Source organism: Aethalodelphis obliquidens, unplaced genomic scaffold, assembly GCF_003676395.1.
Source record: "Aethalodelphis obliquidens isolate GAN/ISIS:26980383/991018 unplaced genomic scaffold, ASM367639v1 scaffold17, whole genome shotgun sequence".
In the NCBI taxonomy this organism is placed as follows: Eukaryota; Metazoa; Chordata; class Mammalia; order Artiodactyla; family Delphinidae; genus Aethalodelphis; species Aethalodelphis obliquidens.
The window spans coordinates 26,714,281-26,740,735 of record NW_020837961.1 but is presented as its reverse complement, the minus strand read 5'-3'; the positions used below and the strand labels follow the sequence as shown (position 1 = coordinate 26,740,735).

The window sequence follows — 26,455 nt, the reverse complement described above, 5'->3', positions numbered from 1 at the left end:
TCCAAAAATCACTCAATAAGCTTTGTGTTTTGATATAACCCAGAATCTAACAAGTGAGTTCAAGGTCTGCTCCCTTCTCCTCCTTTTCCTCTCCTCCCTCTCCCTGCTTATAAAATGTAATAATGTATTTCCTGAAACCAGACATATACCCTTCCAACCATGTCCCATCTTTCACTTTCAGAGGTAATCACATGAAAGGGTGTCAGTGGAGACTGGAGTTTTCCTGACCCGTCCACACTTTGTGGCCTGTCTTCTTTGTTACTAATGCAGACGCTTGTGGGCTAACTCGCTGAGCTTTTGAGGATAGTCTGTCTCCCCGGATGTTTTTTCCCCTCTGTGCAAAGCTAAATGAACCATATAGGAATTGAACCTATAACCTTGGCCTCATTCATTTATCTTCTTTAAAATTGCCTTTTGGAAATTTATGTTCTGCTGTGATGAGATTAAGGTTGTGATTTCATTCATTCAATAAATAGTCCCAGCTCCACACTAATGGCAGCAGAGAGTACAGAGAGGCAGAGGACAAGGTCTTTGCCCTCAAAGGATTAGGATAAGGACACAAATCACGAATGTTGGGGCAGAAGTGATGACCGCTGGGGGAGGGGGGTGAGCAAATCAGGAATTCACGAAAGCGAATCAGGAGAAGGGAGAGAGGTGCATCCTGCCGGGAGAACATTAGGGGCCCTTGAAGGATGGACAGTTTTCCCAGGAGTCGGAGCGGGGGTAGGTGTACAGATGGTGGTACCCACAGCACCTCAACAGGGATGTTGCAGTGGGGCGAGCACAAGCGTGAGAGGACCTGCGGGGGCAGGCATGAAGGAAGAGGGACAGGAACGTTATCATTTATGGTGGTGTTGTGTAGGGATGATGGAAGATTCTGAACTGGGCAGTACTAGAATCAGAACTGTATAACAGGAAACGTCATTTGTCAGCCACTGTAGAATGAACTGGAGGGTTGGGGAAGAAGCCTGAGGAAGTGACAAGGGTCTGCACCTGGGTTCCCAACAGGGTGAAGAGAAGTGATGGGAGACAGGCCTGGAGAAGCAGAACTTGGTAACTGACTAGACGTGTTAATGAAGGTTTGAACCTGGGTGCCTAGCAGATGGCAGTACCCTTCCAGAAGCCAGTAGACCACAGAGGCTGGGAAGTTATGTAAAGGAAGTGAACACATGAAATTGGAACACTGGGGAGAGGTTGGAGCTGGATATAAAGATTCGGGAAGTCATTCACCAGGAGAGCTGTTTGAGCTGGGAGAGTGGATAAGGTCATTAAGGGATAAAGTGTAGAAATGAGAAAAAAAGATGGCCAAAGGCAGAACGCCAAAGAAAATCTACATTGGTGATTTAGACAATGAGAAAGAGCCTGAGAAATAGAGACCGAGCTCAGTACACTGTTGCAGAAACCGAAGAAGCAGAGGGCTGCCGAGAGACACGTAGAGGCAAGTGTGCTCCCTTGTCATTGAGAGATGTTAGTGAACAAGAAGGAAAAATAATCCCCCTTTGCTTTAATTTTGTCATTGAGCCAAATTACTGTTTTAATTGGGATTTCACAATGCATCTTTTCGATGCTGTGCTTTGACTTCTCTGCATTCGGTTCCACTGCATACTTTTCACTCTCAAGACAGTTAAAAACCAATCACATTCTTATATGTAAGGAATGCAGTAGGAGTTCAAAACTGATGAAAAGGCCAGTCATCTGAGATCACTCATTTATCCCAAGTGTTAATTGGGAGGCTAATATGTACCAGGGACTATGCCATGCCCTGGGGACATAGTGGCAAATAACACAGAAGCAAATCCAGGCCCCTGTTGAGTTTACCTTCTTGTGTGGATGAAGCAAACAATAAAAAGACTAAAGAAGGAAAATACACAGCATGTTAGCTGGTGACATGCGCTAGGGAGGAAAATAAAGCAGAAGGGGAAGGGGGTTTGGAAGAAGGGGTGTCTTCAGTAGAGGGGGCAGAAAAGGCCTGACTGAGAAAGTGACATTTGGATGACACCCTGAAGGGAGGTGGGGGTGTGGGGTTGTATAGATATCTGGGTGAACAGGGGGCAGCACGTGCAAAGGCCCCGAAGTGGGGGCACGCCTGGTGTGTTTGAGGTCTGGCAAGGATGCCAGTGTTGCTGAAGGGCAGCAAACAAGAGAGAAAGGTTCGTAAGGTCTCAGGGGCCACATTGGGGCCCTGTGGTCATAGGATGACTTTGGCTTTTCCTCTGAGCCTTTGGATGGTTTTGAGCAAAGGAGTGAATAAGGACCGTTCTGGCTACAGGGGAAGGAAGGAGGCAAGGAGAAACAGGAAGATGAGCGAACAGACTTCCACACATCCTGGGAAGAGGTGTTGATGGCTTGGACTAGAGTGGTCCCAGAGGAGGTGTGGAAAGTGATCAGAATCTGGATGTTTTTTGAGGGTAAAGTAAATAGAATTGAACAGATTGAGAAGGAAACTAGGGAGAAGGAAGAGTCAGGGATGAGTCCAAGTTGCTGTATCGGTCGGCTAGGGCTGCATAACAAAGTACCACAAATGGGTGGCTTCGGCAACGGAAATATATTGTTTCATGGTTCTGTAGGCTTGGCCAAGTTTAACGTGTCAGCTGAGTTAGTTCCTTCTGAAGGCTGTGAGGGAGAATCTGTTCCATCCCTCTCTCCTAGCTTCTGGTGGCTTCTTGGCCATCTTTGGCGTTCCTTGACTTGTACGAGTATCACTCTCTTCATCTTCACACAGCATTCTCCCTGTGTGTGTCTGTGTCCTAATTTCCTCTTTTTACTAAGAACCCCAATCATATTGGATTAGGGATGACCCTTCTCCAAAATGACCTCATCTTAACTAATCATATCTGCTATGACCATATTTCCAAATAAGATTACACTCTGATGGAAAACTAAAAATGAAATTACCGTATGATCCAGCAATCCTACTCCTGGGCACATATCCAGGCAAAACTATAATTCAAAAAGATAGATGCACTCCCTATGTTCGTAGCAGTACTATTCACAATAGCCAAAACATGGAAACAACCAAAATGTCCATTGACAGATGAATGGATGAAGAAGATGCGGTACATATCCACAATGGAACACTACTCAGCCATAAAAAAGAATGAATTCATGCCAGTTGCAGCAACATGGATGCAACTAGAGATTATCATACTAAGTGAAGTAAGTCAGAAAGAGAAAGACAAATACCACATGATATCACTTATACGTGGCATCTATAATATGACACAAATGAACCTATCTATGAAGCAGAAACAGACTCGCAGACACAGAGAACAAACTCGTGGTTGCCAAGGGGGAGGGGGTGGTGGGGAGGGATGGACTGGGAGTCTGGGGTTAGTAGATGCAAACTATTATATATGGAATGGTCGGACAACAGGGTCCTACTGAATAGCACAGGGAGCTGTATTCAATATCCTGGGATAAACCATAATGGAAAAGAATATAAAAAAGAATGTGTGTGTGCATATATAGATATAGACATAGATAAAAAACTGAGTCACTTTGCTGTACAACAGAAATGAACACAACATTGTAAATCAGCTGTACTTCGGTTTAAAAAAAAAAGGTCACCCTCTGTCTTAGGGGCTAGGACTTCAACATTGGAATTGGAAGTGGGGAGAAGGACATGATTCAGCCCATAGCAGTTGCCATTGACTGAGCCAAGGAAAGTGTATTTGGATAGAAGAGGAGAGTTCCAAAGACCAAAGTTAAGAGACTCTTCAGTTTGAGGACCAAGACCAAGGCTCACAAAAATGTTAAATACAAATCCCATGTATGCTTGCAGTTGTAAAAAAGCACTTACATGTTAATGATGGTTTTTAAGTTATATTCTAATTGTTTATGCAATCATGGTATTTTCCTGTGAAGCGTAAGAGAGAGTATGGGTTGAGTTCTACTGGCCAATATGCCGAAGAAGTTACTGGGGCTGAAATGGAATGTTTTGAATGCCATAAAGAAGTCAAAGGACGCTAATAAAAATAATAAAGAGCACTTTTCTCAGAAGGAGAAACAACTTTGGAGAACATTGTTTCAGCCTTTGATTTAAGAAGTCATTTTTCTAGAAAGTCAGTCATGCTGCAGTGCTCTGAGCAGCTGCATAGTTTGTTCCTTCATCTGTTTTTTGGTGAGAGTGTAGTTAAAACGTATAAAATCAATTTTAAAAAAATCACGAAGGCAATAGTATCACATTTAGCTAATTTGAAAAACAGAAATCATCACCATTCTAGCCATTTCATATGTTTTCTTTGAGTTTTTATGTTCCTGCTGTTTTACATGGAGACATAAAGCTAGGACAACAAGGTGATGGTGCTGACATACAAAAAGTCTACCCAATGTTTTCTGAACACGTTCAGCTCGAATTTCTCTCACATTCCAGCTCGCGTTGCACATTCTGTTTGCTCTGCCCCTGTCTTTGTCTGGCTACCATCTAGTCGTGCTTCAGAACTCAGCTCAGCTGTCACCTTTGGGGAAGGCTGCTGACTGGTATATTCCTAGCTTTCCCAGTATGGAAGGCTGAGCCTACCATGTGCTGCCATATTACCCCGCACCTAAGCTCATACCATAATGCTGCATGTCTCCACCAACTTTGAGGACAGGGACTGAGCAGTCTATATTTATTTCCTCAGTACCTTGCACAGGACCTGTGGGTAGATATTCAATAAATGCATGTGGGCTAGGAATGAAAAAAAAAAAATCGAATTCTTTGCCTGCTTGGCACACATCGGTCACTGAACTATGAGACCTTATTAGAATTTAAAACAATTTTGTTCAGATTGTGCCATAAACCGGCACGGGAATATGTAATATAGCTTGACAAGAGTCTCCTTTAAAAGTATTCGTGTAGGGCTTCCCTGGTGGCGTAGTGGTTGAGAGTCCGCCTGCCGATGCAGGGGACGTGGGTTCGTGCCCCGGTCCGGGAAGATCCCACATGCCGCGGAGCGGCTGGGCCCGTGAGCCATGGCCGCTGAGCCTGCGCGTCTGGAGCCTGTGCTCCGCAACGGGAGAGGCCCGCATACCGCAAAAAAAAAAAAAAAAAAAAAAAAGGATTCATGTAGATTGTTGCTTAAAAGGTTAAATTTGTCCCTAAAAACTGCACCCTTCAGTTTCTTACCATGAAAGGTACCTGAGATAGTTACCATATATGGCTTGTTTTTAGTATTGACTGTGCCCCTTTAAATTAGTAAGCGAAATGAAGCAATTTGAACATACCTAGGTCAGGTAACATGGGAGAATATGCAGGAGCTTGGAGGAGTAAAATTCCTGGCAAAAGAGACAAGAATTATTTGAATTTTAATTTGTGGATTGTTTTGGAGAGGGGAGAGTTTTTTATCTGGCATAAATTGAGATATAATCTGAGTCCGAGTGAAGAGAGTTGAGAAGTATTGTAATAGCCCTTTGATGCCAAAAATAGTTCTGTGATGACTCAGCTCAAGATTTCTCTCCTCTCTGTTCACCTAGAATGCAAATAATATTTTTTGGTAAACGTTCTCAAAAACAGGAAAAGGAAGAGAAAAGTTTATATGGGATTATTTATGACTTCTTAGTACTGAGAAGAGGCTTTGCTGTAGAGAATTCTTGATACATTACTTCCCTCATAGGATTTTGCCTTCATTTCCTAAGTCACTCGGGATGGGACCATACTGAATTCACTGATGGAACCAAGATGATTGACAGATATTGAGCTAAGCTGTACAGCATGTCGAATGTGCCACTACACTGTAGTTATTTAAATCTTGATTTCTTTCCCCAGCTCTACTTTACGAAGTGTTTCCACTGGATCCTCAAGACCTTCCAAAATATGTTTGGTGTGTGGGGATGAGGCTTCAGGATGTCACTATGGTGTAGTGACCTGTGGCAGCTGCAAAGTGTTCTTCAAAAGAGCAGTGGAAGGTAAATGTTCATGTGGGTGTTCCTTTTACACATTTTCTTTCCTGGTGTGCAGTTTACTTGCAAGGTTAACTCGATAACACTATTGGGAAATAATTCAAAAATGTCCTTAGTTTTGGATGTAATCTGTCCTTAGTTTTGGATGTAATCTGTCAGTGATAAATAGTAATGAAGCCTTGTCTAAAAACCACTTGGAGATTCTCCACCGAGCAATATTTAATGGCCAAAATTCTAAACTGTGGATTCAGAGCAACCAGTCAGAAATACTGGTTGTTTTGGTTGTTGGTTTGTCTCAGTTTTTTTTTTTTTTCCACTTAGACTTAATCAAAATCATTCTGTGTCACCATAAATTTAATTTGCATGATCAGAAAGACCATTTTTTTACAGCACGTCTGCCTGGTCTGTTTCTGTATAAATATATGTGTTGGTGGCCAGTTAAAACATTGACATCAGGATCGTGTGTGTAATTTAAGTTGTGTTCCTTACAAAATATTGTCATTTAACAGCCGCTTGAGAGTCCGGGTCCCCATTTGAGTCCTACCTTCGTTCCTACTGAAAGTTTCCAAACCAGTACATTAAATGAAAAATTGGACTGAGATTTTTTAAGTTATGTAGTCTAGCTTTTGCTTCTGTCCAAGTAGTTGTACTTACTAAGGAGAAATGGTCTTTTCGTTTGTTTCTGCCTTTCTCCAGCTTCACTTCCAAGCAATTAACTAACATCAGGCTTAGGCCTGATGGTTTTATTAATGTTGACTACTATGACTGGTCAAAGTGTAGAATTTTTTGCTATCAGGAGAAGTGTTGTGTAATTGACACTTATTCTTACTAAGGAGTTCAGCATTAAGATTCCTGCAGGTATATTTCTCAGGACATTTTTCTGAGAGGTGAATTGGTGTTTCAGAGACTTAAGCATAAATGACTTGAATGTTTGTTTTGCTGAGGACCACAAGGAAATGTCCTTAGTTCTGGGATAAAAAAAGCTGACCAAGTAGTTATTTCTGTGCTTCTGAGGTTGATTCTGCATTATTTAATTGATAGTACATGATTTTACATTATTTACGCTATTAATTATTTAGTAGTCCCCAAACCCAGCATTGAATTGGTAATAGGAGTTCCATATTTCTTTCTCGGGGTATGAGCTCTTGGTTACAGGTGACAGAAGATTCAACACAAACTGGCTTCAGCACCAATGGAAATTCATTGGCCCACATAACTGGAAAGTCCTCATGTGGACATGGCTTTGGGCAAGCCATGGTCTTAAGCCAGGTCATTCGCATTCAATCTCATTCTCTCCATCGCTTGACTTTGTTCTGGCTCTGTTCTCATGTGGCTTCTCTCGTGAGAAGAAAAGAGGTTTTCTGTTCCCAGGGTTTGTTATAAAAGCCCCCAATTGAATCTCCATAGACTGAACTTGACTCACGTTGGCCCCCTCCAGCCCAATCACCGTGGCTGGGGGGAGCAGTGATCTGATAGGGTGGTCCTGGCTGGAGTCGGCCAACCTGAACAACCTAGACCAACTGTGGGAATGAGCATTTCCCGGAGAAAAAGGTGGGCCCTGTTACCAGAAGGCTGATTTCCAGAAAATGGGGGAAACAAGTATGTATAGTACTGAAATCAATTTAATTTTTTAAGATTGTCTTCCCCGCCACCCTCTTCTTTCTTTCCTTAACTCTGTGATGGACTCAGTAGAAGATAAGTAGGTAAGATATACCTCTGGCATCTTCTAATGCCGCTTTATACCTTCCAACGTAAGGGCTCCCCTCCTAGGCTCACTGATTGGTGAACAAAGGTGATAAGTAAAAATAAAGCGGTGAGCGAAGGACATTTAGAGAGGGTGCCTCTGTGTTGCCCTACCTATGGGACAGCATTCACATCAGAACCCATGTATGGTTCTTTATAAAATCTGCCCTTCTCTGCAAAAACTTCTCTAGATGTTTTTGTTGTTTTTAAGTAGTTTCTCTGGAAGTAGCTAAGGGAAGAATGTTTTTGCAACTGAGGTACCTATAAACATGGAAAAGCCTAAATGTCTGTACGTCTTTTTCTCTCATTGAAAAGCTGATCAGTAATGGATAATGAACCTTGACAAGTGCCTTTTAAGGCTTTTATTAATATAGCTTATTTCCTATTTATTTGGGAATTAGAATTTTAGCACCTACCTGTGTGAAACAAGGCTATAAATTTTAAATATAAACTTCATGAGAGTAACGACTTGTTTTTGTTTTGTAATTTGTATTTGCTTACTGTTTTATCATGTGTGTATGTGTGAAAGAAATAGGACTATATCCGTATCAGAACTTTTTGATTTAATAAGAAATTATTTTTAAAATATTTTATGTAATTAGAGGCACTAATTTCACAAAATTATGGTATATGGATGTTATTTTTATTCCCCTTTTACAGATGAAGAAATTTGGGATCAGACCCAATTAATCTATTTGGAATCATAAGGCCAAACTTAGACCCATATTAAAGTCTTATGACTCCAAACCTAGACCCAACCTAAGGCCTCATAAATCTAAATCTGATAATCTCTTCTTTCCATTTTCCATAATTCTTAAGTTCATGAAAATCCTGCTCTATATGTCATTGTTTATGCCTGCTCGGTAATAATGAGGGCAGTGATGTAAACATTGAGAAGACAGTGTGGTACCTTAGTGTGTGTCTCTGCGTGTGTGTCACTGTGTGTGTACATACACACACATATACAAACATGTATGTGTGTTTTTATATTTGAATATTTACTACGGTGGTTTTCCGGTTTTAACCTTAAGCTCCTCCTCGGATTACGTATACAGAGGCTTCTAAGCAGCTGCAGGTAGGGGAGTCCTTTAAAATCGAAAGGAACTAACAACATCAGGGCGAACTGGAAATGACCACTAGAGAGAGGACAGGGGGAAAATCACAGCAGTCTGAGCTTCAAACTTGTTGGCTTCAGGCTTTTATGCCCTAGAGCACCCCACTGCAATGCTTGGTCTGATAGTGTAGTGGTGACTACATAGGGAGACTGCACATCATTTGTTTTAAGTGTATATTATGTTCTCTGTGTCCTGTCTAATGGGGTGTAGATATGTGCTTATTTCTTCTTCTTAAACATTTAATATAAAAACACTTAGATGTCTCATCCAGAATACCTTTTTTGTCAATAATGTTGGTTTAGAGCCGTATTACTGTACCTTACGATGGAAGCTTATCGTTTTATTTTTAAATTTGAATTCCTTATTTGCCTTGAAGGTTTGTCAGGACCTTTCTGTCTTAAGAAAAAGAATAAACCTATATGCACACGCTCATGCACACATACACACATATATATTTTAAGTTGGGTTCTCCCTAGTGGTGGAAAGTGGACTGGCTTTAGGGTCAGAAGACTTGGTTTAATTTCCAGCCCTGCCACTCACTTGGTGTAAGATTATGGCAAGTTATTTAACTTACTTGGGCGTCAGTTTCTTTATTTATAAATGGAAATGGTAGTATTGCCTTACCTGTTGCTATGAAAAATTACATGAAAGCAAAATGTCTTTGCAGATTTTATAAATCGTAAAGTGGCATCAAAATATTAGACCTTGGGCTTCCCTGGTGGCGCAGTGGTTGAGAGTCCGCCTGCCGATGCAGTGGACACGGGTTCGTGCCCCGGTCCGGGAAGATCCCACATGTCGTGGGGCGGCTGGGCCCGTGAGCCATGGCCGCTGAGCCTGCGCGTCCAGAGCCTGTGCTCTGCAGTTGGAGAGGCCACAGCAGTGAGAGGCCCGTGTACCGCAAAAAATATATATATATATATTAGACCTTGACTTTAGGAACAACTGCTGAAGTTCTTTGGCCACGTCCGTACACAGAGATCGTGTAAATGATTCAGTAACGTTGTACTGTTAGGTCTTCATTTTTTCTTCGTTTTTCCCGTATTACATTATTTTGCCCGTAGAACTGCCCTTTGAGGTTGTAAGATCCTTCTAGACTAGCAGTTCTCAAAGTTTCAAAGGATGTCGGCATCAGGGGTGAGGGGATAGAAGGCCTGTTGACATTTCCTTGAGGGACTTTTCCACATTTTCCACCGTGGACTGAACCACCAAGATTGATTCCCATAACGAACCTTCATAGCTGACTCTGGCACCCACCTTTGGGAGTTGCACAGTAGAGGAAATATTGAGAGATGCCAACTGGACTTTTAGCTCCCCTGTTCGATGTCTTTAGGGCAGGACAGGGTCTTATCTCTAGAACCTAGCAACACCGCAGATATTTAGTAGCCACTAAATAAATGTTTGAATGTACATATCAACGTACCTATGTGGCATAAGAGCATTCCAGGTTAATGACTTGCCCCTCAAACCAGTAAATTAGCAACGAAACTGGCCCAAGAATTTACGCAGGCCTTTTGATGTCTAATCTGCAACTTCTAATTCTAGTCTGAGTTTTTACTTTCTCAGTCTCTTTCCAACTGTAAGTTCCCATTGGTTTCATCTTGTGTGTATTTTACTTTGTGATCCCTCAATGAACAGAGCTGCCTACAGTCAGCAGGCTATTTTATAACCTAATTTCCTTTCTGGCTACTCAGTATACAGCAGTGTGTCTGGAAGACACAGCCCCCACAAATCACTGAAGAGGTACAGGGCTGTGAAAGAAGAAGAGAGTTCACTATAATGTAAAGTCAGCTGGATTTATATTTTAGTAAGCAGACCCGTTAGGCTAAAGAGTCCATATCTTGGTATGGCCAGCCAAATCATATGATGTCTATTTCGACACTCAGACATTTCCCTTAAGTAAGAGACGTATAAATCTATTTCCTGAAATGAAACGGCTTTAAAAGGTCTAACTGTAGATTAATCTCAGCAGTCCTCAAATATGCAGCATTTAAGGTACCCACACCTGGATACATGCACCTCATTCCTTTCACGTGTACTTCGCAGCATATAGATGAGAAATCCTGCAATTCATAGACTGATTATCCTATGGGGGAACGTGTTTTTAAGGACATGTAATGGTTGACTAATAGTTAATTTTCTTCGCTTTTCTAAACTGAATGAGTAAACCGAACAGGTCCAGAGGAAAGTGTGTCTCCCCATGTCATGGGCTCATGTTATCCCCATCAATACTGTGTGTGCTCTTAAGCAAGAGGGCCCAACAGGCAAGAGTGTGAGTAAGTGTGAGGTCTGGGGGGCTGGATGACGGACCGTGCAATTATGCCGCAAAACAGAGCATTTAAATTGAATGGACACAAGCTAGGTCAGGATAGTAATTGAAATACAGCCATCCCCTTGTAATTGGCAATATGAAATTAAGGAAATGATAAAACAAGGAAATAACACCTGCTTATTAGATGTCTTCAGGTCACGATGTGTGTGATGCAGCCCTCCGTGTCTCTGTGTGCCACGTACAGGAAGCTAATGTACATCAGAGGGCATCGTCCCTCCTACAAAACTGCTGAGTCAGAGATAGGAAACCAAGGATTCTTCTGGCTTACAGTTTTCTCACGAAACACTTTAAAGATTAAGTCTTTTTTTCCCTTTACCAAAAATTGGGAACGAGGTAACCTGATTCTTTCCAACTACTTCCTATAAGTGCTTAAATAAATACCTACCCAGTAGATCATATCTAGGATTTTTATGAACACTCCTTTCCTCCTTATATAAACCCAAGGGTTTTGTGTTAATTACAAATGTTTGCCCAGATTTTTTTATATATCCCTTCAGTTGGTTGCCATGGGAACATACAGAGCCATGACATTTAGGCCAATCTGGAAGGTCAAGGAAACTTCTTAAAGAATTGACCCCCAAACTGAATCTTGAAAGATTAGGATTGGCAATGCTGAGGGGGAGTAAGGACAGGCTGTCTGCACAGGGCACCAAAAGCTATTTCGTGTTACCTCTATGGACGTGTGAGAGGCAAGGAGATAAAAGTGGAGGCTGTTGTGCAGATTGGGTCCAGGTCCTGGACTCTAAGGAGGGGCCTGAATTTATCCTTGGGCAAAACAGAACCTCTGAATGTTTCAATACAGCAGAATGGTAAGCTCAGGTTCGCATTTAATATCTGGCTGTGCGGAGGTAGGCTTATTTAAAGAGAGGCAGTTCCCGTGGCTCTTCTGAGTCATTTCGGTGAGAGATGACCAGAGATAGAACTAGACCAGCAGCGTTAGGGATAAAGAGGAGGGGACAGCTAACAAGACTATCTGGGAAGTAACATTGGTGGGTCTGTATTGGAGGTAAGGAAGCAAAGATCTGGGATGTTTCCATAGGCTCGGCTGCTGGTGCCCTTTGCTGAGACTGGGGACGCTGGAGTGGGAGCAGCTTTGGGGGCATGGGGGGCAAAGGTCATTCATTCACCAGACATATTCAATATCCACTAAATGGCAGACACTCTTCTTGGCATACCTAGGGACTTCCTGGATGAAGAAAGTGAACAAAATATACAAAGATCCTTGCCATGGTGGAGATTACATTCTAGTGAGAGGTGGTGGAGAGATTAAACATACTAAACGAGTTATTTGTGTAACATGAAAAGTTGATGGGTGCTCTGGAAAACAAGCACTGCCAGGATAAATGGGGTTGGAATGAAATTCCTTTTAGGACAACGAGTTTGAAATGTCCATAGAACATTCAGACGTGCCTAACAGGAAGTTGGATGTGTGATTCTAAAGCTTGGGGAATAGGGAAAGATCGAAAATAACTATTTTAGAATCATCGTCCATGAAAGTAGATGCATTTGCCCAAGAAATGGGTATTTAGAGAGACAAGGAATAAGCCAAGGTTAGAACCTTAGAGAGCATAAATATAGGACATTGTGTATATATGTGTGTATGTGTGTGTGTGTGTTACACCTGTGTGAATAATTTTTCTCTCTCCTCCAAGTTGTACACAGAAAAGTCTTAGTTGCTTGGTCTCTGGTTCTTCCAAGTTTAGATGAACTTCAGACATTATTGCATCTGTGGAACTTTCAATCCCAGTTTTTGCTCTTTATTAATCATTAGTCTTGATTTTCTTTTAATCTTAGCCAGTCTGTAGCCCACAACCAAACATGATAGCGAGGAAATTTGATTTGCTAACCCGGGCAGAGATAGTGTCACACATGGAGCAGATGCTCTAGACACATTTGTTGATCGATAACTATTTAACTATATGTATGGGGTTCCCCCTTGTTCCTGTCACTGTTTCTCTGAGGTCAAAACTATGTTGAAGTGATTTCTTAGAAAATGATTTGGAGTAGGGACACGTAGGCCAAAAATAAATTAGCATTATCCAAAGAGAGCTTCTTGTTGCTTAAAATTTTAAACGAAGGTGCACTTCACATAGCAAATTTGGAAAGTATAAATTAGAAGCACAGTAAGTAATTTTCAGGTATTCCCCGTGTCTGTGCCTCTGTTTGCAGCCCATGTTGTTTCAGAAAAGAATCCAAAGCAACTCACAGCTTTCCATGAGGTAAAATGAAATTTCTCATAAGTGAAATGAAAAACAGGACAAAGGCAAGACGAGAGCAAGAAAGAGAACATACAGCCAGGAAAGGGGATGGTAGAGAGAAATATGCCCTTTGGCCCTGGCAGACACCGGCCACCTACTTGGCTTTCTAGGCCCCAGCTCACAGACAGTGGTGAGTCACCTGATGTACGATGTTCTTAACAAGTAGATTAGGGAATTGCCTGTTGAGAAGAAAATTTTCATGAGCTGCTTTGGTTGTAATGTGCCTATTCTTTTCATGTGAATTATAACCTGAAATTGAAAAAAGTAACTCTCCCATTGGTATTAGTGGGATTGTTTGGTTTATCTTAAGGAGCAGTGCGAGAAACATGCTTTATTCTGTCAAACACCTTCTCCGAGAATCATCGCTGTTATTTATGGAGCAGTTACTCCATGCCAGGCAGGCACTATGCCAAGTACTCCATGTTTTATCTCATTTTTTCCTCATAACTGCTGTCTTAAAGCTGAAAGTTTTGTGAGTTTTGCAAGGCAATATCTTTAAACCTGAACCCTCTAAGCAATTGTTGTAACGAGGAAAACGGTGACTACTTTTCTTTAACAAGGCTTAATGGTATGATCCTTCCACTCTTAAAATTAATAGCAATAGTGGGCTTCCCTGGTGGCGCGGTGGTTGAGAGTCCGCCTGCCGATGCAGGGGACACGGGTTTGTGCCCCAGTCCGGGAGGATCCCACATGCCGCGGAGCGGCTGGGCCCGTGAGCCATGGCCGCTGAGCCTGCGCATCCGGAGCCTGTGCTCCGCAACGGGAGGGGCCACAACAGTGAGAGGCCCGCGTACCGCAAAAAAAAATAGCAATAGCAATAAACATTTGAGTTTACTTATTTTGTGCACATTAACCTAAGAACTTTATTGTTTTATCATTTTAATCCTCATGATAATCCTATGAAATAGGTCCGATTATTCAATTATTATCTGTCCTCATGTTAGAAATCAGTCATCTGAGGCATGTAAGAGTTGAATTAGTCAGTCCAAGGTCACCCAGATCGAAGGAAGTGGCAGGGCGGGGATTTGAACCCGGAAGTCCAGGCATTCTGACTCTGTATATTCAGCACATAAGCTCTACTGCGTCTCACAGAGTTATATCAGATCCCAACTATTTTTACCGCTCAAAAAGTAGGGCAACATCCCTGGCTGGAGAACACTTATGAAGAGCCCATTGTAATTTAACAGTTTTCCCGCTATACTCTAAATAATTAACTCCTAGCCATTCCAAGTTGAAGCTCTCATTTGAATTTCTGTTGCCCTAATGGGAAAGAAATTGGGTAGTCTCTAATTTTTTCTTAAGGAGTGAACTCCCTATTTTTAAAAATTATCATTACCATCCTAAAGTACATCTTTAACATCTTGATATTAATCTAAGGTTTGATGGAAATTTTTTATCTTCCTGTGTTTCATTTCCTATGTGTGATAAAAATTAGACAGAGCCTGTCAGGCTCAGAGAAGCATTGCGAGCAGGACCTTCCTCCTCCAAAGCTGAAAGCCCCAAACTCTTCAGCCCTGATGCCTGGTAGCTCAGAAACAGACCCGAGAGCCAGAGGACGCAGGGCTGCCCTCCCAGAACTTGCGCCCATGATGTCACTAGGATTGTACCGCTTACGTGATTCTGTCCCCTTGAGAATGCTTTGACACCGGAAATGAAAATTGCTAAGTTGATTGCAGTCAGTGCCAAAAACAGAGCCCTGGAAGATACGGAGGATAAGGAGGCGTTTAGGCATTAAGGTGGAGGCGGGTGGTGGAGGGATGGAAAGATCGGGGCTTGAACCTGAGTCTGCTCAGTTGAGCAGACCCCGTTCGGTGAGGGCCTGGTCCATGCCCAGAGGTGGAGGAGGCGACTGAACAAAGACACTGGGGCCAAACAAAGGCCCTCATTTTGCAGTGCGAAATCTCAGCCCTTCTTAAACACAGCAAGTCTTTTTTGAGGAAAAAAATCAACGCAGGGGTATAGGCAGCGTTGTCCCTTGGTGTCTGCGCAGTGGCTCATGGCAGGTACCACCTAGCAGAAGAGAAGACGACTGGGATGGGATTGTGGATGATGGAAGGTAGAAAGGGCCTGACTTAGGATGGAATTGGTGCAACTGAACAGAAGGCCTGATTTGAGAAATGAGAAGGAGGAATGGGCAAGACCTGATGGTGGATTAGTTCTGGGGGATGATGGAGATTCTGATGGAGACTTGGGAGGAAACACTTTGAGAATGGAGAGGATGAGAGGAATTTAAAAACTGTTGAGAGGGACTTCCCTGGTGGTCCAGTGGTTGAGAATCCACCTTCCAAGGCGCAGGGTACGTGGGTTCGATCCCTGGTCGGGGAACTAAGATCCCACGTGCCGCGGGGCAACTAAGCTCACGCGCTGCAACTACAGAGGCCACGCGCTCCAGAACCCATGTGCCACAACGAGAGAGAAGTCCATGCACCGCAATGAAAGATCCCGCATGCCACAACTAAGACCTGATGCAGCCAAATAAATAAATATTAAAAAACAAAACAAAACAAAACTTGAGATTGGGTCACCCAAAGAGATAAAGCAGTCTCTATGAAAAAGCAGAGACTAAATTCTGAAAAAGTTCATTTTTTTTTTAACCTGGATATATTTTCTGGCACATTTTAAAATAAAAGAAGTGTGTAACTAGATATAAGGTAGTTTGGCAGATCGCCTTAGTTTTAGGCAACAGATGTCAGAGGCTGCTTTGGCTGTTTGGTGCAGAACATGGGAAGTTATGAAATGAAATTGAAATCCTGGTGAAAGTGCTGGGCCCAATGAAACAGCCCCGTAGGGCATGGTGGATCGTTGGGGAGACATGTCATCATTACTGCCCATGTTAGAGGTACTAAATGATGTTAGCAGCTCATGACACCGTAGGAAACCACAACATGAAGCTAATTTTTTTTTTTTTTTACCATTTTAACCATTTTTAAGGGTACAGTTCAGTGGCATTAAGTACATTATTCTGCAACTATCACCACCATCCATCTCCAGAATTTTCTCACCTTCCCAAACTCCATACAAAAACTCCCCAATACCACTTCTCCCAGCCTTTGGGAACTATCATTCTACTTTTTTTTTTTTTTGCGGTACGCGGGCCTCTCACTGCTGTGGCCTCTCCCGTTGCGGAGCACAGGCTCTGGACGCGCAGGCTCAGCGGCCATGGCTCACGGGCCCAGCCGCTCCGCGGCATGTGGGATACTCCCAGACCGGGGCACGAACCCGTGTCCCCTGCATCGGCAGGCAGACTCTCAACCACTGCGCCACCAGGGAAGCCCTCATTCTACATTTTATCTCTATAAATTTGACTGTTCTAGGTATCTCATATAAATGGAATCATACAATATTTGTCCTTTTGTGTCCAGCTTATTTCTCTTAGCTTAACGTCTTCAAGATTCAGAAAAATTGTATAGCAAAAAAAAAAAAAAGCGCATGTTTCAAGTTTCCAAAATTTTTGCTGTAATTTTTTGCTCTTTAAAGACAGACATATCCAATGGAGTGATTTTTTTCTTTTACCCTTATTCCTTGGTATCTTCATTCACTGCCCATCCTGACCTCTTAGATCAGAAAGAGAGAAAGGCTGATGATGATTTCTGTAGAGATAAGCAGATACCTGTAACGCATACACACATAAGCACACACACACTTTTAGAGCTCTGCTCCACTTCACCCTGTCACCCAGTGATTGGCGTTCTGAGGAGAGGGGAAAACCTTGAACGTCAGCAAGAAGACTCCCAAACCACTTGAAATGATCACGAAAGCATCTGTGCACATGCTCACATTCTCTGTCTCACACTCACACACCTCCCTCCAGTATCAGAGACCAAATCCACCTCTAGATAAGAGCAGGTTGACACCAAGGAATGAAGCTCACCCGTCTCAAGCAATGGAGCTTGTTTCCATCTGCCCTCAGGTTGGCCCTAATTGAAGCTCTTTCATCCATGCCAGCACTTGGAATTTGTTGACTATAACATTACATTTACAAAAGCGTCATCTTCCTGTCTGTGCTGTGTTGCTAATTAACAGTGAACTCTTCTACCTCACCAAGCAAAACATCCCTAAGGAGGAGTGACAAATGTATTTTCTCCTTACAGGTATAAGACTAAAGGCTCCATTAAATCACTGGTCTTTGACAACCTAATGCAGCTTTACAAAAGGGCCCTGTTTACTCTTCTAATGGTAAAACCACAAAATAAAGCAAATGAAATAAAACAAAAGATTAAAGAATCAAAATGTAGAGGGGCATCATAACTGTGAACAAGAATTGAAAAGTCACTTGTAGCAAATAAGCTGAGGAATAGATGGGATGAGGTTTTTAGGAAGTTTAATAGAAATTCACACTTACACATAGCACTATAGATGAGCCCAGACTCATTCAATTATATTTGTTTCAGAGGAATCAAAAGTATATAATTTGGCGGGGGGGCGGGGACACAAATACCTCCTCCTCTCTCCTAATCCCTCCTTTTATTTTATTTTCTTCTTCAATTTGGAAGGAAGAACCAAGGCTAGAGTTTGGAGATTCACACCATCCTCTTAGAAGCCATACTGACCACTTAATGTTTTAGTGAAAGGCTCCTTGAATATTATCCAGCAGTTTAAGCACTTACTGTGAGAGTGCTCCAGTAAGAAGCTGTATAATAAAGCATCACCAGCACAGATTCCAGAGTCATCTTTATGTTGAGGTATTTATAGCGTGAGTAGAGAGAGATTTGGCCTTGGGGTCAGACAACCTGGCCTTGGGTCCAGAATGACACTGCCCACTCTGAGACTTTGAGCAAATAATTGAAGTTCTGTTTTCTCTTCTGTAAGAAAATAAATCTTAAAAGTATCTGCCCTACCCATCTCTCAGTTAGGAGGATAAAAATTAGTACATGCATGTTGAAACTGCTTTAGAAATAATAAAGGGTTACTTTACAAACGCCATATTTAAAAATGAATATTCCCCTTCTTAGGAAGTAATTGAGTCAGTAATTCATGGTTCTCAATAAAATGTAGAATATTTAAATTCTAGCTACTTTCTGTATGTGCTAAATATTTGCCTTGAAGGAAAAGAAACAGTAAAAATTAAAGAAAAGAGTATCGCACTTTAGGCAAGACTTAGAGGTTTGACTTCCTTGTTTAGGAAGGTTTAGGCAGATCCACATTGTTCGTGAGGATTGCACCCAAGGGCCACAGTGGGGAAAGCTTCGTATATATTTAAGATCAGGATTTAAATTTAATCTTCCTGAATACAGAATCATAAAAAGAACAGAGACAGTTTTCATACTCTTTCTACATCTTAAACAATTTGGGAGATCACAACTACTTTTCACTTTCTTCTTCTTTTTTTAATTAACTGTACCAGGATTTCTAAAACATGCTGCATTCTGTTGCCCTCCCACTTGTGTTGAATGGCTTAATTGGAAAACCAGTGCAGAATTGGTCTAGGTTGGTTGTTTTTCATCTGGCCTGTACCATAGCATTTTCCCAGTTGAACCAGGCTCAGCAATTTGATATTGCTAGCATTACATAGGTACTAATTGTTCTGTTTTTTACTGTTCAATATGAACTGAAGTTGCATTCAGAAAAAGAATAGAAATGAAGAGTATTAGTAGCCATTAATTAGAAATCTTAAGTAAAAATCACTGTTTTTAAAGGAGAATAGTAGAGAAACTGTTATTGAAATGTCATTATTAAATGATAATAGATTTAAAAGGTCCTTCAAGCAACCTTTCCTTTCAATATTTAAAAATAAATGTGCTTCTGACATATCTGATGAAGATTAAGATGTATTTGAAGATCTTTAGTTGCTGTCATTGGTGATACTTAAAATTCAAAATATTTCTGTGACATCTCCCAAATACTGAAATAGCTGACCTACACCTAATTTAACTAGCATTTCACAGAACAGAGCTGTGATCGTGACTAAGGTCAGATGTCAGTGAAACATGAAGCACTAGGTCCAGAACTTGGAGAATCAAGCTAGGATCAGGTGCTAAGAAGGCAATGAAGAGGCAAGGAACCAACAGGGCCAGAGCTGATGTCAGACAAAATAGTCATTGAAAATAGAAAGGAAAATGCCGTATGTGGGCCCACAGTGTAGGCCCACTGTGTAGAAACCAGGCACATTCCTTCAATTCAGCCAGCATTTGTTGGATACTTACTATGTACTAGACCCTAAGTGTGTGCTACAGTCCATTCCTATTAACAGAAAGGCATGGGAATCCCAGATAGCTTACTTTAATTTATTCTAAGTAGTGCACCTTTTTATAAAATCCTCTACTGTATCTTAAAAATTACCTATAAAGCAAAAATAATCATATAGAGCCTTAGGAGTTAACCTTGTCTTTTTTACTGCAGCAGTGCAAATTGTGCAAAACTCAAGTGGAGCTAGGAAAGGTTTCCCGTTTTACAAAGTTTCTCACTGTTGAACTCAATTTACTAGGCAGAAAATTGGTGTTTTCAGATGCTGATGGCTATTTCCTTTAATAGACTAAGTTGTAATTTATAGCCATGACCCACAGGGAGGGGATAGGAACAAAAAAACGAAATTATTTTAGTAGTGAAAATTAACCTCTATTGAGCCATTAACACATCCTTTGTAAAACAAGCCTGAAAATAAAAGCGATTTTCAAATGACTTAAAAAATCAAGCAAAATTGTCTTTCCTATAGTGAGGAGAGAATGTTAGAAGTATAACATAAAAGCGTGTTTTTCATTTATGTCAGAAAACAGAGCAGGCTGTCTCTTTTGTCTTTACCATAACTCACCATTACATAAGTACTAATTCTGCTTTCTTTTTTTTGCTCTCCAATATGATCTGAAATTACAACTTAAAAAAGAATAGTAATCTAAAAAGAGTATTCAATAAATGTGAATAAAAATCACTGTTTTTAAAAGAGAATAGATGGGGAAATAATTATATAAGTGTTTTTAGGTCTAAAATTCCTTCAATCAGCTTTCCCTTTAACATTTTAAAATTAACTGTACTCAACGTATCTGACTATGATCTTTTGAAGGTCATCAGTTGCTAGCTGGATTACAAGAAGAATGTCATTTCAGATACTTGTGACTATGGTGCTTTCAATAACGATTTTTTAAAAATCAACTCTATTAAATATTTTTACAGGTACTGAAATATGTTTAAGATTTAAGTTGAGACATTAGTACACATTTTTCACATGTAGATAGTTTTTCCTTTAGTAATTGCACTATGACATCATTCTGCTATACGTTCTATGTGATTTGTTTTGGGAAAAACTGTTGCCAAAAGAAGTGTCATTATGCAGTGAGGTGTGTACCTGTGTTGCAGCCATGCTGCCTACCACAGACCAGCTACTTTAAAATAGAAATTGCTGCATCTAGAATCACGGAAAGGGCCCTCCACCTTCTTCCATCTCATCATATGAGGGGATGCCAACCATTTTGTTACCTTTAGGTTTCTAGAACACATTGCAGGTACCCACTCATTGTTATTAAATGACTAATTTAGAAATCAGATGGAAATTAACCCCAGGCAATGACTTGTTTATTTATGTATTTATACTATACAGGTAAATCATAGGATAACTATTCTTCCCACTGTTTAAGATTCTACTAAGATCCTATAATAAAATAATTCTGTTATATTTAAAATGTCATAATTCCATTTCCTTATACAAAATTTCCAGCAAATACCGTATTTCCAGCTTCAGTCTCATAAAGCTTAGTGTTTATTTTTGGTGTTGTTCTTTATTGTGGTGAAACACACATGCTATGAAATGTACATCTTGCCATTTTTAAATGTACAGTTCAGTGGTGTCAAATACATTGACGTGGTTGGGCAGCCATCGCCACCTCTTATCCTTATAATGCTTTTCATCTTGTAAAACTGAAATTCTGTATCCATTAAACAATCACTCCCCATGCTCCCCTCCCCCAGCCCCTGTCAACCACGATTATACTTTGTCTTTATATGTCTTGGTTTTGTAACATTTGCTTTTTCTTAATTTTAATTGTTACTGAAACTAGATGATGGTATGTCGTTTTCCAGATTCAGTGTAGATGTACCTTGTTACGGCTAGAATCATAACCGTAGGGACCTGTGTTCAAAGTCCAATGCCACTGTCTCTAGTATTCATCATGGTGAACATTTATTAAATGTGACTGTGAGCTAGGAGTGCAGTGGACAGTCTCTCATTTTATTTCTGTACAGTTTTTGTAGGTGTGAAGTAGTATCCTTCTGTTTTGATGAGAAAATTAATTAGAGGAATTAAGCCATTTGTCCACAGTCACACAGTGAAGAACAGAGGTAGGAATGGCAGGCAGGTTTTCCTGACTCCAGACTTTGTCTGATTTCACTGTGTTGCTCTATTGGCCCCGAGGCCTGGGCAATTTACCAGCCTCTTCCTGATTCCTCGCTGTAAAATGGAGATGGGGAAATACCTTGGGTATCGTGATGTTTTGGTGACTGTGGTATATGCCAATTTTCTGGCACGTTGTAGACGTTAAAGGAATGATAGCTTCTGTATCATACTGTGAATAGCTATCATACAGAAATGATAGCTATTCACAGTACTCTTATTACTTGTCAGACTGGACACATCCCACAGAGTAGGCAGAACTCCCTAAGTGGTTACTTGATGAAATAGTGTATAGATGTCAGGGGCACAGTAATTTTATATGTCTGATTCCAAACCCCCCTACACACGTGTTAAATGCAAAATGTGTATTTGAAACCCCTAAAGGGGCTGCTTTGAATCCTGGTGAGAATAAATACCACTGAAATTGAATGTAGACCGAGGGCGAGCAGCTTTTCCAGTTGTTAAAATAGCTCTGTTTTGTTATCAAATCGGGTGATGGATGACATTAAAAACTATAATACTATTTTGTAGAAGAGATTCTTTGCATGATATTAGGTATGGGCACAGATCAAACGTCCTAAACTGTCATGTTTCTAAAACGAGTAATTTAAATCCTAACTTGAAACAAAATTTTACTAAAATTCTGCCCACATAGGTCTGATAGGGAGGTATCCTTTAAAAAACTTATGGAAGAAAAAGAAGGGAATACAATAAATTGATAAAAATATTAGGCAGTTTCTCTCCCTTCAAGACCAGATCTCCAGAAACCAGAATACATTGGCAGCCAAAGTTAAGATCCTGGGGGCTTTGCTCCTGAGAAGCAATATGCAGGGAAGGTCACCTCCACTTCTTTGTGTACCGTTGCGATAATAACAGCGTGTGTTTGTATGCGTCTTCACACTGCTAAACACTTGCCAGTGAGCGGCTTCAGCAAGTGGCACAGCTAACCAGTGAGGAAGCTGAGACTCAAACCTGCATCTGACTCCAAAGCCAGTACTGTTCCCTGACGAAGTAGCTAACTCTGTGAGCATGGTAAATTGGAGAAAAGTGGAAAGAGAGAATGCCCCTTAGTTAAAGTATTTAAATTGGAGTTGATATACATTGTCCCAAAATACTTTCTTAAACTTCTAGTGATTTTCCCTGAAAATACCTGAGATGCCCATTCCTCTCATCCCAGAACCTATAGCTGACCATTTAGAAGCAAGTATGTAAACTGAGATTAAGAGAGCACCATTTACTGAGGATGCTGTTTGTGTCATTGGCCTCTTAAATCACGGGAGTCAATAAATGGCTCCGGGACACCTTTCAAGGTGGTGGTTTTGCCAGCTCCACTGGTCCATGTGGCTGACCCTCTGTACATATTAGCAAGAATTTACTGTGATACAAACTCATTCTCGTATGTCTGTGACTGTCTCGCAAACCAACCCATTTTAATAATTTTGTCCATAGTGCCAGTTGTAAAGGATGTAACCACAGGAGACTTTTCTGTTGCAGAAATTACAACAGTAAGCATACAGCACTCTTCTTCAATAAACAGGTACCGACGTCACACTTGGCACACAGTTAAAATCAACAGATGATTTGCTTTCCAAGACTTCCCAATGCTTTGCACCATTGTAAGAAATCAGGATGGCTTCATGTTTTCAATTATGAATACGTCATTGTAGATTTCGGGGGTGGGGGCACATTTAGGACAGTAGGGAACTAGTCAGGATTACTGCTCTGAACTGTTCAAGTGTACTCCATTTAAAGAAAGCCCGCTCTGTAGAAGTCTGTATTTGTTGACATGGAAATGATAGAAATGATCAGTGAGTCTTTGGTTGGTATACATTATTCCTGAGTGTGTAAGGAGGTGCATGGGGCCCTTGGAAATCCAGGGAGAACAGGTCTGGTCTCATACAGAACTCGGGATACTAAGTGGATACTGGAAATCCTTTATAAAACTAATCATTGAGGCAGTGAAATGAAGTAAAATTAACTTTGCTCTGAGTTGTTTTTTGTAATAGTAATCAGCGGATTAGTGATACTTGAGGAGACTCTTATTTATCATGGGACCATTTTTCCCAGAGTTAAAACAACAACAAAAAAAATGCCTGTATAGAAAGAAAGAACCAACTACCTATTTTATTAAAAAAAAAAAAAAGAAAAATTCTACCTATAATGGTAATCTTCTTGCAACTAATTAATGTTCCTACTTTTATCAGGATCATTTTAATAGGATTTCATTTTTGCCTTAAGTTAGTCTCATTGAGTAGACATAAAATTTTTGATTTGACAAAATATGTTGGAAAATTAAGTGGTCGAAGCTTAATGTGATTCACTCACTGTCATTCCTCAGCTTCTTACATGTTCGCACTATTTCTCTTCACTTTGTAGTAGACTTTTAAACTTCTCATCCTAAAAAAGTTGATTTGATGACAGAATTGCATTGGTTTACCAGCTTTTTAATAAGTAGTCTTTTCTCCTGCTTATATAAGAAAATATTTTCTGTAAAATTTTAGAAAAAAAGAATGAGGAAGAGAAAACATTTATGCTTTGAGCATAGCAGGGAATTAGATGAGAGTCAGTCGATGTTGTGATGTTTGCTTTACTCTCCAGTAAACGCAGGGTGCCCAGGAATACAAAAAGTATATGCGCTCTGAACTCTTCCCACATGGAGGGAGAATGCTTCCCGGAAGATTTTTCCTACATATGTCCTTATATTTTCTTTTAATATTTGATAGGCTTCCAGACTAAGATTTCTGAATCAAATGAGGATTTTAAATTTTAAGAAATGTTGCCAGGGACTTTCCCCGTGGCACAGTGGTTAAGAATCCACCTGCCAATGCAGGGGACATGGGTTCGAGCCCTGGTCCGGGAAGATCCCACATGACGCGGAGCAACTAAGCCTGTGTGCCACAACTACTGAGCCCACGTGCCACAACTACTGAAGCCCGCGCGCCTAGAGCCCATGCTCCGCAACGAAGAGTAGCCACCGCTTGCCGCAACTAGAGGAAGCTCGTGCACAGCAACGAAGACGCAACGCAGCCAGAAATAAATTAAAAAAGGAAGAAAGAAAGAAATGTTGCCATGTTGCTTTCCCAAAGGTTGAAGTAATTCACATTTCCGCCTGGAATGTATTTGAGGACCCTTCCTCCATCCCCACCAGTGACTGGTACTACCACACTTTTTGCTTTGTGCTACTTTGCTAAGTGTATATCACTGTTACTTTTTTTTAATTGTGGTAAAATACACATAACAAAAATGTACCATCTTAACCATTTTAAGCTTACAGTTGAGCAGCATTAAGTCCGTTCACATTGTTGTACAATCACTGCCACCCCACCTTGCATCTCCTGAATTCTTTTCATCTTTCTCACCCGAAACTCTGCCCATGAATTACTAACTCTCCATCCCCCTCCCCGTAACCCCTGGCAACCACCATTCTACTTTCTGTTTCTAGGCATTTGACTACTATAGGTGCCTCATGTAAGTGGATTCGGACAGTATTTATCCTTTTGTGACTGGCTTCTTTCACCTAGCATAATGTTCTCAATAAAAATATATTTTTTACGATGAAAGATAACTCCTCAAGACATGAGTGGCACTTCCTGACATCTAAGCAGTCGCACGTCCTCTGCATCTGTGCAGTTGTCATGGTACTTTTTGCATATCAGACACTTAGAGATCGCAGCAGACTCTTGACACTTTCTGTTCACTTCTGGCCCTGCTGCCAGTAGTCTAACCCAGAGGCAGACTCAGATGCCCTCAGAGGTGGGTAGGTAAGGAGTGTGTTAGCAGCCAGGTAAAGGAAAAGGTAGGACCCAGGGCTGAACTGAAGACGCCATGCCTTGCAGAAGGCCTGCAGGTCCCAACTGTCATGAACTGTGTTGCCAGTCTGAGAGCCTGGCCTTAGTTGAAAAGTCCATTACATTTAATAATGTGGCAGAAGCACTAGTTTCATTCACTGAGTTGGCGGGGGGGGGCACTGGGGAGAGATGACGGGGAGAACACATGAGCCTTTCTAGCATTCACTCATCTACGTGGCTTTGCTTTGCAAGGTTCCTCAGAATTCCTCAGCGTTGTAAGAGCAGAGGAGGCCGGTTGTACCTATGTGCTTTTCAGATGCCAGAATGCTCCCTCTGACGTGGAGACGTCTGTTCTTGGGTTTGCGGGAATGGCATTTTCTGCAGGGGCATCTAGCATGCCCCTTCACATTTGCTGAAATGTCAGCTCTTTGTGGGGGCTTCTTCAGGGCTACTTTGCTTCCCTAGCCACCTTGTTGGGAAACAGCTGGCAATGTTGGCTTTATCCAAACGTGTCAAATTGATCATTGAATCAGTAAGATCAGTAAATATTTATTATCGAATTCCAGCAGGTCTTGCAGGATTTGATTCTGTATCCAGGGTAGGGATTCCTCACTCTGTTTTCTTAGATTGAGTATGTAGGATTTTGTGTCACTGCATAAGATAAACCAGGAGACTGCTATGCACAACAGATCAAGTTGTGGCCCCTTGATAATGCAGGGCTGTGTTTTTTTCCTGCATACTACATATTCTGGGATTGTTACATTTTTATTTTTCTCCCTCCCAAGGGATATGAGAATGTTCAGGAACACCATAAAATCCCTGCATAGCAGAAACAAAGCGTCTTTCTGGTTCATGATTAGTTTGACATTGTCATAGCTTGCTTGCTGTTCTCTGAGAATATTTTCAATGTGGCAGAACTTCCTAGTTCTTATCAAAATTGTGAAGGGGTGGGCTTCCCTGGTGGCACAGTGGTTGAGAGTCCGCCTGCCGATTCAGGGGACGCGTGTTCGTTCCCCGGTCCG

At 41.2% G+C, this 26,455-nt stretch overlaps 1 protein-coding gene across 2 annotated transcripts in view; it reads left to right on the top strand.

The window, feature by feature from the left end:
• The window catches only part of NR3C2 (nuclear receptor subfamily 3 group C member 2), a 370,425-nt gene that overhangs the window by 168,931 nt on the left and 175,039 nt on the right, over positions 1-26,455 (top strand). For both annotated transcript variants that reach the window (XM_027117133.1, XM_027117134.1), the window contains exon 3: positions 5,747-5,886. In XM_027117133.1, the coding sequence (XP_026972934.1) occupies positions 5,747-5,886 (140 nt within the window). The remainder of the gene's footprint in view (positions 1-5,746; positions 5,887-26,455) is intronic.